Source organism: Lemur catta, chromosome 12, assembly GCF_020740605.2.
Source record: "Lemur catta isolate mLemCat1 chromosome 12, mLemCat1.pri, whole genome shotgun sequence".
Taxonomy (NCBI): Eukaryota; Metazoa; Chordata; class Mammalia; order Primates; family Lemuridae; genus Lemur; species Lemur catta.
In genome coordinates this window covers 54,183,878-54,202,319 of record NC_059139.1, presented here as the reverse complement: position 1 = coordinate 54,202,319, position 18,442 = coordinate 54,183,878, and the positions used below count along the sequence as shown (strand labels likewise).

Below are 18,442 nucleotides of genomic sequence, written 5' to 3'. Positions count from 1 at the left end.
ATTTGAAGTCTCCCTAGCAATGTTAGCTTTCTGAATTTGCAAGTACACTGCCCAATGACAAGGCTGCAGTCAACAACCAACATATCTACATGTTGCCCTCTGTGTAGAATCAAAATGAGACTTATATGAAAGTGCTTTGCAAGACTACGATGCGCCACACAAAGGTGAAGTACTGTTATCGTTCCCACCAGACACTAGACACCATGCTGAGACCTTGAGACAAGGACTTAGTGAGTGGATCTTTCAGTGAACTTGAAGTCATTCCAATTAGGAGAAAAGTTTTGTTTATTTTATGAATTTTATTCGTCCTCAAACAGTTAGTACTAACCTCTGAAAGTTGAATCTGCAACACATAGACCAGGTAATCCCATATGAGCTGCTGTTTACTGAATTAAGCTAAAGTGACAATTTGTTTTGTAATGAAGACGCAAACTCCAATTTGTGGTAAATATTCTGGACTGGACAACTGGTACACATTTCTCACTCCTTTGTCAAACTTAATTTTCTCTATATGTACATAGTTATTACCAATTATTTCTATATCATATTTTCAAAAGCCTGAAGTATATTTCAACTGAATTACAAAACAATAAACATTGGCCAGATTACTAGGTTATTGTTCACAGATTAAATAGGGAATGACAACAAAAAAATCCAACGTCAGCCACCTTTGATCAATTTTATTCACAAAATATTTCAAGCCGTTTATAAAAAGTTGCACTTTCTGACTATTTTACTCTTTCTGAAGCACATCAACACAAAGCATTCATGGCACAAAAGATAGTATTGATATGATCAGAAGAACAGGTTTAACAATAGCCATGATATAAAACATATTAATTAAAATAAAACATTTTTAATCAAGACAGCCGTTAGAGGACTGATTTTTTTCCGCAGCTAGCAGCTAGGTGGTGATGTCTTTCACTGACATTGTTATTTAAATAATAACATCGCAAGAAAACTCTATTAAAGCCAACTTCTCAACATTCTCAGGCTAGACTAAGAGTAAAATAAATTCTGTTTTATCAGAATGTGAGCTGATCTGGGTTCAAATCCCACTTTTGCCAGGATGTGGCTATGCAAACTTGGGTCAGTTATTGAACCTCTCTGAATCTCCATGTCTTACCCTTTCATATAGGGCCAATAGTATATGCTTTTTAGCCTTTTTGTGAAGATCAAATGAGATGGTCTACATGAAGCAGTATCAAATTCATGCTTTCTGTACATTCAATAAATAAATAAATAAATAACTTCTCTCAACAAGCAGTATGCAAATATAATAAGTGAATACCCACTATGGCTAGGCACTGTATTAGAAGCATTATGTAGACTGTCTTAAGCAAGGAAATTACATAAAAGTATGAATGGATAATCGATATTGTACAAACTGTGAAATATTTATTAGAGCTATTTATTATTCTTAAATGTTAAAGGCCTGACAGATTTTGATATTGCCACAATAGCACCCATCAATGGGAGAGTTTTTAAAAAATAGGACATTTTTTTCCTGTTTTTAAAATAAAGACGTATAACTATGAGACTTATGACAAAGCAATACTCTAGTTGTAAGTAAAAACAAATCAAATTTGTATACCATTAACAATTGCAATTTTTCTGTGTTCCAATTGTATGTTATTACCTAAACCCAGAAAAATATAAAGTATTTTTGTATATACCCTAAAGCTCAGAAATAATCTATACCTACTTTCATTTGATTTCATGATGGACTCAATGCTGTGTCCTGGCCTGCTGGTATGTGACCAATATAAAAATCTCCATTCATTTAACATCACAATAAAAATTATATACATATATATGTTAGGACCAAGGGACTGTTTCCAGATTTGGAAACAGATTTATCAATGTTGTGGACTTACCTGGTAAATAGATTGCTGTGCCTTCCACTGACTCTTCATTAATGCCAATCAGGAAATCAGTTTCATTAGAAGTTTCCAGATGGGAAAATGGTGGTGTTGCAAGCTCAGTATTTAATTCCACGGTGCTTACTGTTGCCTGATTATTGGAATCAAGAATTCTCGCCGATACTTGCTGATCTGCTGATGCTGCCGTGGAATCCTCCACTCTGATAAAAGCTGTTTGTGTTTCAGGGTAGATTTCCAGAAAAGAAGAAGGAATGGCAGGCTCTTCAGAAGTCTCTGGGCTGGGCTGAGGCACCACACCTGCCTCAACCCCATAAGGAGCAGAAGCAGAAGTAGCATGTGGCCACCGTGTAGCACCTTCTATGTTAATTTCATTGCCAGCTGTAATAACAGTTCCAGCCCCAGCTGTTGGTATTTTAACAGTGGGAACCACCATGATTGTTTCTCCAGAAAGTTGACCATTGGTTTTGTTTTGGAAATCTTGTAGAATCTCAGTTCCTTCTTCAGCAAATAATTCTGTGGGAGAAGCTTCCGTTTCTTTTAATAATTTAGGTTTACTTTCATCTTCTGAAGGTGCTAATTTTGTGTCAGGAGATAAGGACGGAGGCTCAGTTATGTGAAAGTATTCTTCACTTGATGGTTTGAAAGTTGCTTCAATATTTGCATGAATTTCCTTAAAAGAATACTCTGGGGACATCTGAGATGAGCCAGCATCTATACTTGGCAGAGTACTTGGCTGGGGTACCTCTGTGTGTTCAGAGGCTCCACTGCCTATGTAGGTAGTGAGTGGAGATGATGGTGTCTGAGAAGACAACTTTGCAAATGCTGACACTGCTGAGGTTGTATCAATATAATATGGGGAACTGGATCCTTCCATCACATTAGGTGCTTCTGTCAGACTCTGAGCCACAAGGTGGACAGTACTGATACTTACATAGGGAGTATGATCTATCAATGTCTCCTCAGCTCCTGAAGAGAATTCTGGCTGAAAAGAAGGACCTGCATATTTCTTTTCTTCATACTCCTCCTTTGTCCTTTCCAAATGGCCTAATGTTGATATTATTTCACTTTGGTCTGCAATAGCTTGACCATCAGACAAAGTGCTTGATTCAAAGATGTCATCCAGGGCTTTTGCTTCAATTTTTGGTTCTTCAATCTCTGGATTCTCTGTGGCAGACTTACTAGGAATGGGCAGGGATGTTGCTGTGGGAAGTAAAATATCTAATTCTGCTTCCCTGCTAGGAACAGGGATCCCAGTTGTGAAGTTAAAGCCCATGTGATCTAATTGGCTTCTATCTTCAGAAGTCATTGATTCATTATGTGTTGCCTGAGTGTAGCTGGCCAGAAGAGGATCACCAGAGCCCTCAAATGTTTCCTCAGATAAAGAAAGGTTAATAGCTGCCCCATACTTCTCTAGAACTTGAGTGCTTTCATCATTACCGCCATGTGATCCTGATGATATCTCTGGATCTATGTCTGTGTGCATCCCAAGGATGTCTTCATATACAGGTTTAGTGTGATCAATATCTATGATAGTATTTTTATCTGATGTCAGCACAGGTAGAGTTTCAAGGACGGTTCTCTCTGTAATTGTCAATATTAAATCCTTGTCCTCTTTGTCCAGATCTATAATAATATTTTCAGTGGGTTTTCTTCTGCTGGGTTTTAAGGTAGAATCCTCAAGTCCCTTGAAATGGTCCTGAACAATACCTGTGATAGCATCTGTGGACCTCTCATATGACATTGTATTTGACAGTGTGCTAATTGGATCAGGGGAGCTTTCATTCTGCTCTGAATGAAGACGCACAACCACTGGAACTGTTGGGAATTCATCAGCAGTAACAGCTTTAGCACTTGGAACCTCAGGATGTTTTTCCAGGGATCTGTCAGAAATAAATGTGGTGCTTCCTTGTCTGGTTGCCTGAGTAGTTCCAGAAGTGTGAACTGAATCAACAATAGCCAATTCTCCAGATCCTTCTCCAGAATGTTCATAAAATAAGTCAGTTGGCTTTGGAGCTGAAGTAACAAATTCTTTGGCCATGTCAAGACCATAAGTTCTATTCAGAAAAACAGTGGAAGAGGTTGCTGTTTCTTTAGTTTCTGCTGTTGAAGAATTCTTGTTAGAGTCTTGTTCAGTTATAGTTTGTGGTCTACTAGTCCAGTTTTCTTCTGCCCACCTGAGAGTCTGATTTTGAGGACGTTCAGTGTCTATAGAGAAAGGGAGAGGTGTCACAGTGGGTCTTTCTGCTCCAGTGTCACTTGAAATCTCTATTAAGGTTGTGCTGGATATTGCCTCACTACTTTCAGAGCTGTTATCTGTTTTGAAAATGAGTGGTTTAACTTCATTTGCCACATTTTCCATTCTCTCATAATCTCCAGTTTTATCACTTAAACTGCTTGTTTCTAAATTTTCCACTTGAGAAGTCTGGGGATATAATGTGTTAATGATTTGTTCCATTTCAGTAAAATTCACTGACACTGTAGGTAGAGTAGGCAAAACGTCTTCTCCTGATCCCAGTCCAGAGAATAAGAGGTCAGTATACGACTCTTTAATTGTTGGTCTCATACCTTTTGGAAAGAGTTTTATACTTTCTTCCTCTTTGATTGATGAATCAGTGACTATACTTTCAGCTGATAGAGACTCAGTCACTAAGGCAGTAGCTAAGGAAAAATGTGGTGTTCCAGTAGCTTCAGGGAGAGAAGTATATGATTCCAAGCCTTTTGCATCTGGATCTGGAGTAGACATGTTAACTAAGGAAATGCCTTCCTCCTTCATTTCCTTATCAGTACTGTAAGTTTCCTTTGTTGTTAGTATAGAATAATCTGTGGTTTGGTGTTCAGTTTCAGTAAACGTCTGTGAGTCAAAAATTGTTTGCTCTGGTGCAAGAGAGCTTTGAGGGGATTCAAAAGACTTTTCTTCTTGAATCTTTCCCTCTGATGCTGTTTCACTTTCAATTTCTTGTCTTACAGTGTTGACTTCTTGCCTTGACCATAATTTGAGTGGCTCCATAGTTTGAGGAAAGTTCATTGAAATTGTGTCATTGACCTTTACTTCCCCCTTTTCTATTGGAACCACAGTACTTTCAGCTTCTACTGTTGGCAAAATGGTGGATCTTTTATCAGCTTCATTGATAGCATCCACTTCTCCCAATGCTTGGTCAATAAATGGGGAATCTGTACCAGAAAACTCCACAGCACTGGGGACCATTGGGCCAACAGAGCTGCCTACTGTGACCAGTTGCTCTCCTGAACCCTCAGCTGAGGCTATGAACTCTTCCCAAGGGAAGGCTGAAGTGCTGATCAAGGTGCTACTGGGTCCCTCCGAGTCAGAGGTGCCACTGACATGAACTGAAGTAGGTATCACAGATGGTGAAATCTGGGCATCCCTAAATACTGCATCCCCAGAGCCTTCCATTATCACTATTTCTTCTTTTGTGATGGGATAAGATACTGTTGAGTATTCCCTAAAGTCACCGCTGAAATCTTCCCCCAGAGGAAAACCTATAGAAAAGCCCCTTATTTCTGCCCCATGATTTGGTTTTCCTGATACCTCTGAAACCAAATTTTCCTTGGATGTTTGACTTATAATTTCATCAACTTCTCTGTCTATTACAGTACTCAAAACTAGTCGTGTTGGCTCAGAGGAGAATGTTTTTTCCACACTGGGAGACAAAGTGCCAGCTGTTTCCTTTTTGGTTGGAATTTCAGACTCTATATTTAATGAAAATGAAGAAAGAGTGGTGGTTTCTGGAACAGCAGCAGCTTCTCCAGAGCCCTGCTCCATAAAGAGAGAGACAGGGCTAGCTGGGAGAGTGGTCAGCCCCTCCTGTACCCCAGGTTGGCTGCTACTGCTGTGCTCCATGGTCTGTGCCCCCAAATCTTCTAAAACATTTCCTTCTGTAAAGACAGGGGTAGAACTTGTCATTGCTCTTTCAGACTGCATGGGTGTTGTCAAGGACATAAAAGTCTTCCAGGTAGCTGAATCACTAGATGTAGCTACATCAAAACTTTCTAATTCAGAGGATAAAATGAATTGATCTGATCCCTGTGTAGGTGAATGTACCTCAGCTGCAGAAGCTGTACCTGTAGGTCCTTCTTCCTCCTCTTTTCTTTCCTTTCCCTCAAAAGATGTACTGAAAACCCACTTGGAAGTGTCTGATTCACTTACAAGATTGGTAGGCGCCACTTCTGCAGAAGGTTGTTCAGAAACTGAATAAATGGTAGTCGCAGGAATCTCAAAAGGGTTTTCTGTGATAACAACCTTGCTGGTATCTAAAGCAATGATTGTATCTGTAGTATTTCTCTGTGATAAGTCTGTTACCATGGTGAACATTTTATCTTTATATTCTTCTACTTCTCCAGAGCCTTCTGGAATTGGAACTGAAGAACTTTCTGAGATCTCTACGATTTGTCTAGGGGTTATTTCTATCCAGCTTTCATGGGTAGATAATGGGTCATTAGGCTGTGGATTTCCTAGTAGGGTAACTGATTCTTCCTCTGAAACGTGTGCTGACATAGAACTTGGAACTATAGTGGAAGTATCCATGATAGAAGTACTTTTTTCTGCCACTTCACCAAATGTTACATCTGTGGCCCCTGAAAATACTATTTTCTGAGATTCTTGGTCAAAGGTAGCCTCTCCTGAAGACTCTTCAGGAAACAAAGGGACAGCTTCAGTATGCTCATGCACCTGATTGCCAAGTTCAGGACCTCTCTCTGTGACTAATTCTACCCCCTCTGTTGCTTCTGCCTCATGGAATGGGGCTGTGGGGGAAACAACAGGCTCACCACCTGAAAAACGTTCTGATGTTTCGGGGTAAGTCTCAGGCTTCCACGTAATTTCGAGAGATTCAGTTGTTTCTTTAGAATCACTAGGTTGCACAGCAGTAGACAATTCTGTTTTGACTATTATAAACTGATTGGTTTCACTTTCAGAGCTGTCTGAGAAATTTTGAGAAGGTGCAACACTTTCAAACTGGCCACGCCTAGCTTCTGCAGCTTCTGGGTCCTTGGGCACAGTGGTAATGAGATGCTTCCCATTGATGTACTGCACGGAGGGGGTGGTCGTGACGTCAGTAGCATTTGCACACTCTTCATCATCTTCTTCATCTTCTTCACTGTGGTATATATTTATTTCAATTATATCAGGTAAGCCAGGTAAAATTTCATCAATTAGATCGTGCACTGGATCTGTTTCTTCACTACAAGGTTCATCTTCTTTAGATTCTGAATCTATTGGATGACCAATTACACTCAAATCACTCATTCGACCTGAAAAAAACAGAGTTTTCACAATACTTAAATGGAAGATTTGACAGTGCATGACAGAAGAAATCGATAGCAAGGCTGGTCACACTCACACACACAAAGAAGGATGCAAATCTTTTCACAGTAAGTGCAATCACCCTTCTACACATGGTTCTCAGTCTTCAAGTTTGTGGCTTTTACATTAACAATAAGAAAAACAAATCCGATTTAAGATTATAGAAACAGGTTATGAAAACTCTTTAACATATTTAAGAAAACCACAAGGCCCTTAAAGTGAAGCAAGGAATCACATAGACATTGTAATCTTCAAACGCAGAAATTCAACTTTGTATGAACTGCAAAAAAATAAAAAATTAGGACCATTTCATATAGAACAGATTTAAAAATGAAAACTCAAGACCATTTCATATAGAATCAATTACTTTTTCTATATGTTCTATATGAATACTTTTTTCTGTATGTTCTATATGAATATAGAAAAAGTAATTGATTATTGTCCTTTATGTGAGGGAATAGACACCTTCTATTCAAAAAGAAAATGAGAAGAGACTCCTTCTGCTCTCTTTATAATCTGTCCTAGAGAAGACGGTTTTATAGAAAAGTAAGAGAGGTTTATTTACAGCCTTTCACAACACAATGACAGCCTCTACCTACTGTACATCCCATACACAAGAGCAGGAAGCCCTGCATGGGAGAACTCTGGTGGGGACAGCTCACCGAAAGGACCACGGAGAGGCTTCCACACCTTTATACCTTTATCCTTCCTGGGATGCAACCTGGATTAGGTCAATTTTAGTTCCTGTTATTAAGATTTTCTCCAAAGTAAGTGCAAAAGTCACATATAAATATTCTTTCTAGCATATTTCAAATAGCATATATCATCACAACATTCCCTAGGTTGTAAATTGCCATACGGCACCGAACACTAAGCCCAGTTGACTTTTCTGCTAACAGAAATACATCAGCAAAACTTTGTCTCAGGCAGTAGGAAAGAGAAAGTTCTGAGGCTTCACCTCCATCGTGGTGGCACTCAACTGTCCTAGGAAACGGTCGTGCCACTACAGCTGCTCTACTTCCAGTGACAGGCAGTGCAAAAAGGTGCCTGTGGATGCGCTGACCCATACAGAAGGCGAAGGATTACACAACGCCTCACCATCTTGCCCAAAGACATAATATTGCAGAATTAATTTTCAGACTAGCCACAATTCATGCCACACATTCATAGGCAGACCCTGAGAAGTGTACAGGAGAAACAATTCTGACGGAGCCAAGCCTGCCCCACAAGCTCCCCCATCATCTGTAGGGGGAGAAATCAGCTTTCTCCTAGATTGTTCATGTTGCAAGAAGCCACTCCCTTCCTCGTATGGAGATATCAACATCTAGCATTTACTGTTGAATCAGAAACGAAAAAATCCCATTGAGGAAGAATCAGTATCGTTTGTATTCTAGTTTATTATGCGTCAACATAAATATGGAAGTATATAAACTATCAATACAAAGTCTACAGAAGCTCCTTAATTGTTTTTAGATTTAAGAAACCAGACCACAAGATTTGATGTAATCAGAAGACATATACTATACATTTATACCATTGGTTCTAACAAAAACAAGAAAGAAAACTCTTCTTTGTATCCCACCATATCCTCACTAAATTATCTCACTAAAATACTTTTGTGTAGGGCTGAGTTATTCTTACCTTATGTCCTTCCTACTGAACTTTTACACATTACAGTTCACTTCTTACATCTCCATTCCATTCAACCCCATACATTCAGCTTTTCAACTATGTAAGCTAAGGTATGTGAGTATTCAAATGAATGAGAAAATATTTCTATTATACAGAGAAGTGAGATCAATATTATATAACTTTATGTAACTCTAGTGTATCATATAAACATAAAATAATTACACATTATTTCTGGCACAGCTTTGGCAACTATTACCAATTGCCAGGTTCAAGGAAATGATTAAATGCCTTGCCTTTTAAAAATAATTAAAAAGAATGTTTGTTCACTATTAGGTCACTAAAGTTGTTACTCTGACCTTACAGTGCCCATGATGTATATGTTTTAAAAGGGGACACAATAAAATCTTCAGATAATAACATCCTCTTAATACAGTTTTCATTGAAGGTAGGTTTTGTGCTACGAAAAAAGAATGTGAAAATATTTAAAGCTATATGAGAGAATACATCAAATGCCTTTAAACAAATGAATCTCTTGAAATATCATATCAATAATGTTACCTAACCACCAATTCAAGTAGCCTCTCAGTGCTAATACTATTTGAGTGATTCAAAATTAGTTAAATTAAGCCCGACTCAGTTCAACTACTCTGTACAACTGCATGGAATTTAACTGGAGTTTCAAAAATGTACCTGTCTTAAACTGCTCATACTATCATTTTATATGCAACCCTTTTATTTAGTTAGGCTTAAATAAAACTAGAATTCACTATTAAGAAATATTACAAACAAGTTCACTAAATTCCTGTATTTAGTGCATAGTATCTTTCATTAAAATATATAAAAATATTTAAATAAGAAACGTGTCAGTATCAAGCATATAAAGAATCCCTACCAGATTTTGTAACTTTTTATAAATAATGGAGTAAAAACTAGCCATTCAGCTACAATTCTCCAGATAAACAAAAGGGTAAATAAGAAAATAAATGCTCAGTATTATGTATTTATGAACTCCTGGCCAAGAATAGGGTAAAAACACTCATTGTTATTATATATTTGTCTGGGCTTCTAGATAAATTCCTTACTTTAAAAAAATAAGACTGATATAAATATATTCCATGATCTTCTTAGTGAGTAATTACACATGGAGGTTCTGTCAAGTATAATGTTGGTAGCTCTAAAAATGTGGGGTAGAGAAAAGCAGAGAGAGAAGAGACTAAGGTATGCGGATGCCTCACATGTCAACATGGCAAGAAACTCACAGGTAGTCATGAATATACACTGAAATATTTTTTCTGGGAAAAAAATACAGAACAACTCTAATTGTAAATTAGCAATTAATATAATTTAGTTAACAATCAACTCATATTAAGTCTACTTAATTCTATTTAATTAAAGACCATAAGACTATATCATTCACTTAATAGTCTCTGATTTTAGCTCCAATGAACCAAGTATAATATTCTTTTAGTCTGTATTCCACTTGGATGACAAACTTTAACACTTCCTATTGCTCATAAATCTTTGAGGACTTCCTTAGCATTTTAGATCATCATATCAGAATATTTCACCAAAATAGGCAACTGTTAGATGCAGTATATTCCATTTTCTAACCTAAATAAATATTAAGAGATTTCAATCACAACAACAAAAAACATAGCAGAGACAGAAACTTTGCATACGTTTCCCAAACACAGCACTGCTTCATACTGACTTGTGCACACAAAATTAAATTTACTTCCACAACCACGCAATCCACCCTAACTATACTATCTCTCCAGGAGCCAAATGATTATGCAAAATTTACTGAGTACCTATTATGTATCAGATCCTGGGGCAGACACTCACAAACCAACTTTATAGAGACCTAAGTATACCTTCCAGTCTCTCCCTGCACCTCTCCCTCTCTCTCTGAAACAAATGTTCTTGCTAATAAATTAGAAAACTGGCTTTACTAAACTCTTTTCTTCCTATTTTAAAGGGAATGTACATATTTCACATGTACCAAGCATAGAATTTAGAACTAGGATTCCTTCCTCCACCCACCTCCCAAGTATCTGATCTAGCTTGCCTTCAGAATGGTAGAAAACAAAGGCATATTAAGCAGTTCCATCCTATGTTTCTCATTGTATCAGGAAGCCAGCAATGACCAAATAACTACGAGCACATCATAATAAATTGATAGACAAGAAAATTTATATATATGTAAATAAGATAACATACTCATTTGATAAGTATTATAAAAATTTTCTTTTTTTAAAACAAATTTTATTGTGTATATTTGAGGTTCACAACATGATGTTATAGAACCATATAGATGGTAAAATGGTTACTATAGTGAAGCAAATTAACATATTATGTCTTTTTTGTTATAAGAGCAGCTGAAATGTACTTATTTAACAAAAATCCCTAATATAATGCAATTTTATTAACTATAGCCCTCATGTTATACATTAGATCTCTTGAAAAAATTTCTACTAAACTGGAATTCTCAAATAACACAAAGATGGAAAATGAGAGTTGAAATCATTTTGTTTTCTTTTTATGAAATAAATAGTCTCACAATTAAGCAACTAACATTATTGTTTAAATAAGTTGTGTCACCTTCCAAATGGTTTCATTGGATTTCTTAATATGGGTTTGAGGGAGGGAGAAATGCTAATTACCTAGGGCTTTGAAGTTAAATTTTTCTGCCAACAGATTCTCTGCATATCAATCTACATTTTATTCTGTTAGTATAGCTTGCTTATTCCCATAGTTTTAACATTTCATGGTTGGAGAACAGATGGGAGTGTGAAACTTATCTACTATATATAGATAGGTAAATTCTTTCCTGCCAGGTCACTCTAATTCCTGTCACTAACCCCTTACATCTCACCAAATTCTACTTGCTCCCTTTTGTTTATTCACCCTCTGAAATTACCTCTTCATCTTCCTTTCCTGTCTCCACCCCCACCCACCACATACATTATTAGAGAATTACAACAGCTATAATTATTGCAAATCAAAAAAGTTCCTTTGTAACGTGGGGGGACACCTGTGCAATTGTGAAAGAAGGTATCTCATTCCGAAATGATGATCTGCTGTAGTGGGAACAGAATAACCAAACAGACTCATCGACATTCCAAGATCTTAGATGAACCAGTCCTTATAAAAGACTGCTCTATTCTAGAATTTTACACTAAGGGTAATATAACTTTTATTTGGATTTCAAGAGTCAAACCACAGAACTATACCGAGTGTATGTATAATCTTTTCTATGTTTATATGAATGTATTTTAACAGCTTGACTTGAATATACCAGTACCCTGGTTAATAGGTTTTTTTAATGGCATTTCACACAAAGCTTTATTGCTAGCTGACCTCAAATTATTCACCAAGTATTTTTAAGTACTTCATGGCAAAGTTTTGTAGACACAGCACAAGTCTTCCAGTCATACTGTTACCAGACACAAAACATAGTTGCTAAGATGCATAGGCAGCTGCTTAAAGTTCATGTTCTCTTTAGGGAATTTTACAATTTAAGCTTAAGAGCTTTTAATTAAATGTAAATGTATACCAATCTATTCAGCAGAGATATATTAGGATCACATTTCTTTATTAAAATAGATTTTATTTTAATGTGTAACAAAAAGGGTTTTGTTTCCTTATTTTAAAAACACAATAAATAGACAGCCATACTGAAGTGCTTGAGAAATACTTGTAGAATTTAAAGCTTGAAATTTTTTAAGATGTTTAAGCTTTCTGACATATACCTATAGATCCAATTATCAGAAAGAAACAAATGTTTCAATTTCATTCACCTTCAGTATGTTATTAATTAAAATAAAATGCTAACTGGCACCTTAAGAAGTGAAGAAAACCACCTAACATGAATTTGGACCAGATTGTCTTAGACATCCCAACATTTTCAAAATTTGATACACTAAAAATGGTGCCAACTCAGTATGTTTAAAAAAATTGACATTAGTAATCAAGGTACAAACACCCTCCCAAAATCTTCTCAGGTGTTTTTGCATCCTTAATTACTTCAATGATTGAATATTAGAAGATATTTATATTAATACTCAATCTTCCTGGAGATCAGAGAGATTACACTAAAGATTGGAAGATCAATATTAGGTTCTGTGACCCACATCTCCCTATGAGCTCTGCTAGTTCAGGTTCATTTGGTGCACAACTCAGGCATGTTAGCGTACCCTGACAGCCTTCCCATGCTGAGCAAGGAGCCCAATTGTATCTCAATTCATGAATTTTACATCCAGAAAGGGTAATATACATATATTAACAATATAAGTGTTTCTGATAGCCTCACTTTTAAGAGGAAGACATATTATGGGAATGATAAATGGGAATCATCTCTTTGCCCAACTTCAGATAATCCTCAAATAATGCTGTTCCTTCAAGTGGAAAGAATTTGTTTAGAGACAGTCACCTGCTAAGTGCGCTTAAGGAAATATCATTGAGTGTGGGCTCTTCTTGCTTATAGAAAAGGCCCAAGGGACTTCATAACTTCCAGTTTTTAAAGAGTAAGAGCTTTCCTGGAGAGCATAATCAAGTAATTTGGGGACCTTTGAGCATTTCTGAACAGCTATATGAAAGAGAAGTAAGCCAGTAGCTTTCTGAATGTTTCCTTCAAAGATGAAAAATAGAGCAAACCAACAAAAAACAACCATAGGCAGTATTTTTATTGTCTTTTTCACTTTAGTTCTCTGACATTGTCAAATTCTTTGCTAGATAGATGATCGAGGATAGATAGATGGATAGATAGATATTAACCAGATATTCCAACATCAGAAAAAGGCTTGGGACAGAATCAAGGATTTAAAAATAAGTGAAAGCTTTGACTAAAGTAAAAACAAAGGCCCTCATAAATAAATATATTTTGTTCCTGTTTATCCCCTAAAATTTTGGCTACTAAACTAAACTTTACTAAGCACCATTTAATTTTTAATTATGCCACTCCTTTGTTGAAAAGTTAGGGGTCATTTCCTGTCATCTCTTGCACCTGGACTCTTCAACAGGGTGTTCAAATTATCTGGTCCCACATCCCTCCCCTTCCTTCAGTTCTATGATGTCATTCTCTGCATCTCTGCTTTGGAGCCCAGCAGCTCTCTGTCCTTTCCTCATTCCCACCTCAGAATTGTTCAAGACCATTCCCACACGCCCCGTTTGGAATGCTTCCTAAATTCTCCTTTGAACTATACCCATCTAGTTGTGAATGATCCAGCTGAAGTTCTCAGTCCTCCAATACGGCTTTTCTAAAACTCCTCCACCCAAACAGGCCGTGGCTTTGATTTGTATGTCATGGGACTTAGGTCAAATGATTTCTTCTTTATAAATTTCCTAGCTGTTTTTCATTTTTTTCAAATGTCACCTCCCTCTCTAAATTCTCTTTTCCAAAATTAAACTGAAGGGATCCTTTAAATACATAACTCAATATTTATGCACTGGTCGATATCCTGGTGTCCTTGAGACCACTGCACACAGTGGCAGCATGGGTGGTCAGCCAACTGTGCCTGGTTTGGGCAGCTCTAGGTCCTCTCAGGCAAACAGAGTGGATGCTGAATGAGGTGATGCATGCCCAGAGATCCCTCTGAGATCAGTTCTGACACTTTGCATGCTAAAGATGTTTCCTAATGCATTTCATATATGCCTCTAAATTCTCTTTTCATAAAACAACTAGCCTTTATTGTGCACTCTCTTGTGTGCTAATATTTCAAGTTACCTTCCCAACTAAGCTATAAATTCCCAGATAAGCTATAAATTGTATTATAAATTATAATTATAAAAATTATAAATTATATTATTTTCTTTTCTCCAGCCGTACAGTAGCTTGATTGAATGACTTTATTTCAGCAAACCTCCAAACCACGTTCTGGGCATGAACATGAGAAGATGAGCAGAAAATGTTTTATCTACAGAAAGTAAAGATGGGCTGCCCAATAAAGCAGAGACAGGTAAGCTTTCAACATAGTGAAAATGATTATTATACTATATTCCAATATACTCTCCAGAAATATACATTAGCATATTTATTTCCTTTTCCTTTTCTCATCTTAGTAAAACCAAACCCTTCAGAAGCCTACTCTATGCAACATATGGCCAAAGTAACTCCACTGCCCTGTGAGACACTGGGAAGACTGAGCTATAAAGTGAAAACATGAAGTCCCAAAACGCTACTCAAGGCACTCACTGTGTGCTGATTATCAACATGCGCAAGCAAGTTTGGGTGTAATGCAGGGACGCCATATATCAAATTTTCATAGACATAGATGCTGAAATACAATTAAACTTTTCCTCTCACTCCAGACATTCTTTCTTTCTAATTTAAAATCCCCTACTCAGACTTTAAGTTATTTGTGGAGAAACACTCGATACATTACCCCATCATTCTAACAGGTATTTATTTAGATGGTTCACATAATTTATTTTCCTCTGAAAGAACGAATCACCCTTTTTGAGAATAATTATAACTTTCTTCTTTCAATAGATGTGTGTTTCCCTCCTGATTCATACTCAAAAAGTCTAAACACTGGCACTCTCTCTCTAAGAAACATCACTTTTTAATGCAATAAAATAAGTTCTCATATGTCCACATGATGCCCTAGGATAAAAGAATATTTTATATTTTATATCACTTCAATTATGTTGTAAAAAATGCAAAATACTTCAATACAAAAGAAAAAATATATGACAGATTTTACTGAAACCTATCACCATTCCCCCACCTCTCCCACCCACACTGCCCAGAGCCCCATTCTTGGAATTGTTCTATTAATAAAGCCACTTAATAACCAACTATTTTTGTACTCGAAAAACTGGCCTCACTGAAAAGTAATGTTATAAATTTTCTAAAGTGACAAAAATAGGCAATGTCTTCTTAAAAGAATAAAATTTTCAGCTTTACCTCATTAAAATGGAACTCAGAGAGCATTTCTTTTTCCTTTTCTTTTATCCCTATTTCTCCTCTCACCATGCACGTCTCTCCCGTTAGCTACACCCCTCCCCCCAGAAAAAAAAGTTCTGAACACTGTCTGGACCTGTGAATACATTTTTTATTCATTGCACAAATGAATGATCTAAGAGCTATTAAGAAAGAAGAATGTAATCCCTGTGTAGAGAACTGGGGGTTTCCTTGACAACAACAAAAAGACAGCAGGGAATGTCCGTGTGTTCTATGAATATGCAAGAGGCTGAGCCCAATACCTGGGGAAATTTATGAAGACTGTGTAAAATAATTTTTTCGGAGAAAATTAAATTGGTAATTATCAAAATCAGAAGGCTAATTTTCACACATGAGAAAGAGCAGAAAGCTAATAAACTCTACTCTTAGGTCCTTTAGAATCAATACTATATTTAAATTTTACGTAAGGGCTGCAGCTGCTTCTGATTAGCAGCCAAAATGGCATCACCCTAAAAACACAACCAATATAGGATTAAAATTTTAACACGTTCTTTCAGTCAAGCAGATACTAAAGGGCAATTATATTTGGCTCTGTGAAGAATAAATCATCTCCAATTTTAAGATAATTTGACTTCGACCTATTTACTACAAACCAATCTATATTTTTCTAAATTTAGAAGTTTGAAATGAAATAATTCCTAAAGCTGAGATGGAATTAGTCTATACTAAGTAGTTCCCATGTGCCAGGCACTGTGCTCGGTCACTCAAAGAGTATTATATGTGTGACAGTGACTGGCATATGGTAAGCACTCAAAGAGATCCCCTTCCTCTTTAAGCAATCTGGTGAGGTAGTAGTATTATTATATATTTTTAATGTTATACAACTTAGGCCTATAGAGGTTAAGTAATTTATTTAAGACCAAACAGATCGCAAATACAGTCGTCCCTCAGTAGCCACAGGGGATTGGTTCTAGGATCCCCCCAGGATATCAAAATTCACTGATGCTCAAGTTCCTCATAGAATAGCATAATATTACATACAACCCACATATACATATACTTTAAATCATCTTTAAGTCACCTAAAAACCAAATACAATGCAAATGCTATATAAATAGTTACGCTGTGTTGGTTTTTTTATTTGTATTATTTTTTATTGTTGTATTGTTAATTTTTAATGTGTTTTTTTCCCAAAATATTTGCCATCCACATTTGATTGAATCGGAGGATACAGAACCCATGGATTGAGAGGGCCAACCATAACAATGTTGACAAAGAATCCAGGTCTCTTTCCAGAACTCTTTGTACCATATCAATTGCCTCTTCCAGGTATCCTATATGAAGCGAACTAACTACTTCTCTAAGTTCATTCAGAATATCACAGACAGAGCGTACTTCAAACAATCCAGTTCTAGTGTAGTTGGTACATTGTAAATTATTTCACTGTTGAATAAATGAGAAAAACATATATGTATATTATGTATATAGACATGTGAGAATGAATATATACACACATATTCTTTGTTTCATAACCCCTGAGGTTTGAAAAAAGAGTATAGGTCACAGTTTAGGAAATATCCTTCTATATGATAATAGCCTTATATCCAAATAGCAAAAAAATTCTGACAGGGAAATTAAGAAATTGATGGGTCCACATGGCAGATAAGCAAAGGAGAGACTGACTCCAGATTCCCCAACTTAAAGCACCTTCCCTGTAATCATACTGATTCAATATTCATTTTATTTAAAATGTCATTAGCCTTTAAATCACATTTTAGAATGTGTAGCCACTCTTTAAAAGTTTTATGCCTTCTAACTTTATATGTATGTAATTCTGAACTATGATACTTAATTGGAATATATTTCGAAAAGTTAAACATGCTTAACCCACAGAACATGCTGTGTTTATCAAAATGTATGAATCACTGAAGCACAGAAAAGTGTGAGAACACTCCTTCCTGAGGAAGCTGACTGAATTATCTCTAATTTCCATGATCCTCTGCAGGTTTCTGGGCAAATCCTAAGAAGGCATTCAGCTTCTGAAGCAGGCAATGCCCTCTCTGTGATCTCAACCCTATTTTTAAAAATTGTTGTGCTTGAGGCTCCTTAGCCCCACTGGTGAGCCTAGGTTGGAAAGCAATTGGCTAGTAATCGGCTTCTAGTAATTTTCTTTTACTCTATCCCTCAAACAGAGACTGTCTTAAGTCTCTTCCTTCTCATGAAATATTCTATAACTTCCTGCCTTTATTGATGCCTTCCTTTGCTGACCTCATCTGTCATTCACAGTCTGCCATACTACATTACCTAATGTGTAATTATATGTTTTAATACCACAATTGCATTTGATTGTGTTAACATTGGCTCCCCAATATGCATTTAAAAGCTTCGGGAGCAGGGTCTATGGTTTATGTATCTTTCGTGCCTCTCTTTAATGTCTGTCAAAGGACTAGGCATGTTGTAGATTTACTTGAAGGTAATTCTTGATTGACTGTGCTCTGCTTAGAAGGGTGTGGGCATCTCTCTGAAGGTAATTGCCAATAACAGATAAGTGGTATTTGTCTTTAGATAATGCCCCTACTTTAGTAGCAGTTTTGGTAATGACAAATTGTAACTGCAAGTTACTTTTGCCATTTTCTGAAAGAATGGGCATTGGTTCATTTTAGGAAGAAGATAAAGTTCCTTTTGGCTATTTATGGAACATCT

General features: G+C 36.6%; 1 protein-coding gene across 2 annotated transcripts in view; it reads right to left on the bottom strand.

The window, feature by feature from the left end:
• The window catches only part of VCAN (versican), a 100,122-nt gene that overhangs the window by 33,421 nt on the left and 48,259 nt on the right, over window positions 1-18,442 (bottom strand). For both annotated transcript variants that reach the window (XM_045566276.1, XM_045566277.1), the window contains one exon: window positions 1,878-7,151. In XM_045566276.1, the coding sequence (XP_045422232.1) occupies window positions 1,878-7,151 (5,274 nt within the window). The remainder of the gene's footprint in view (window positions 1-1,877; window positions 7,152-18,442) is intronic.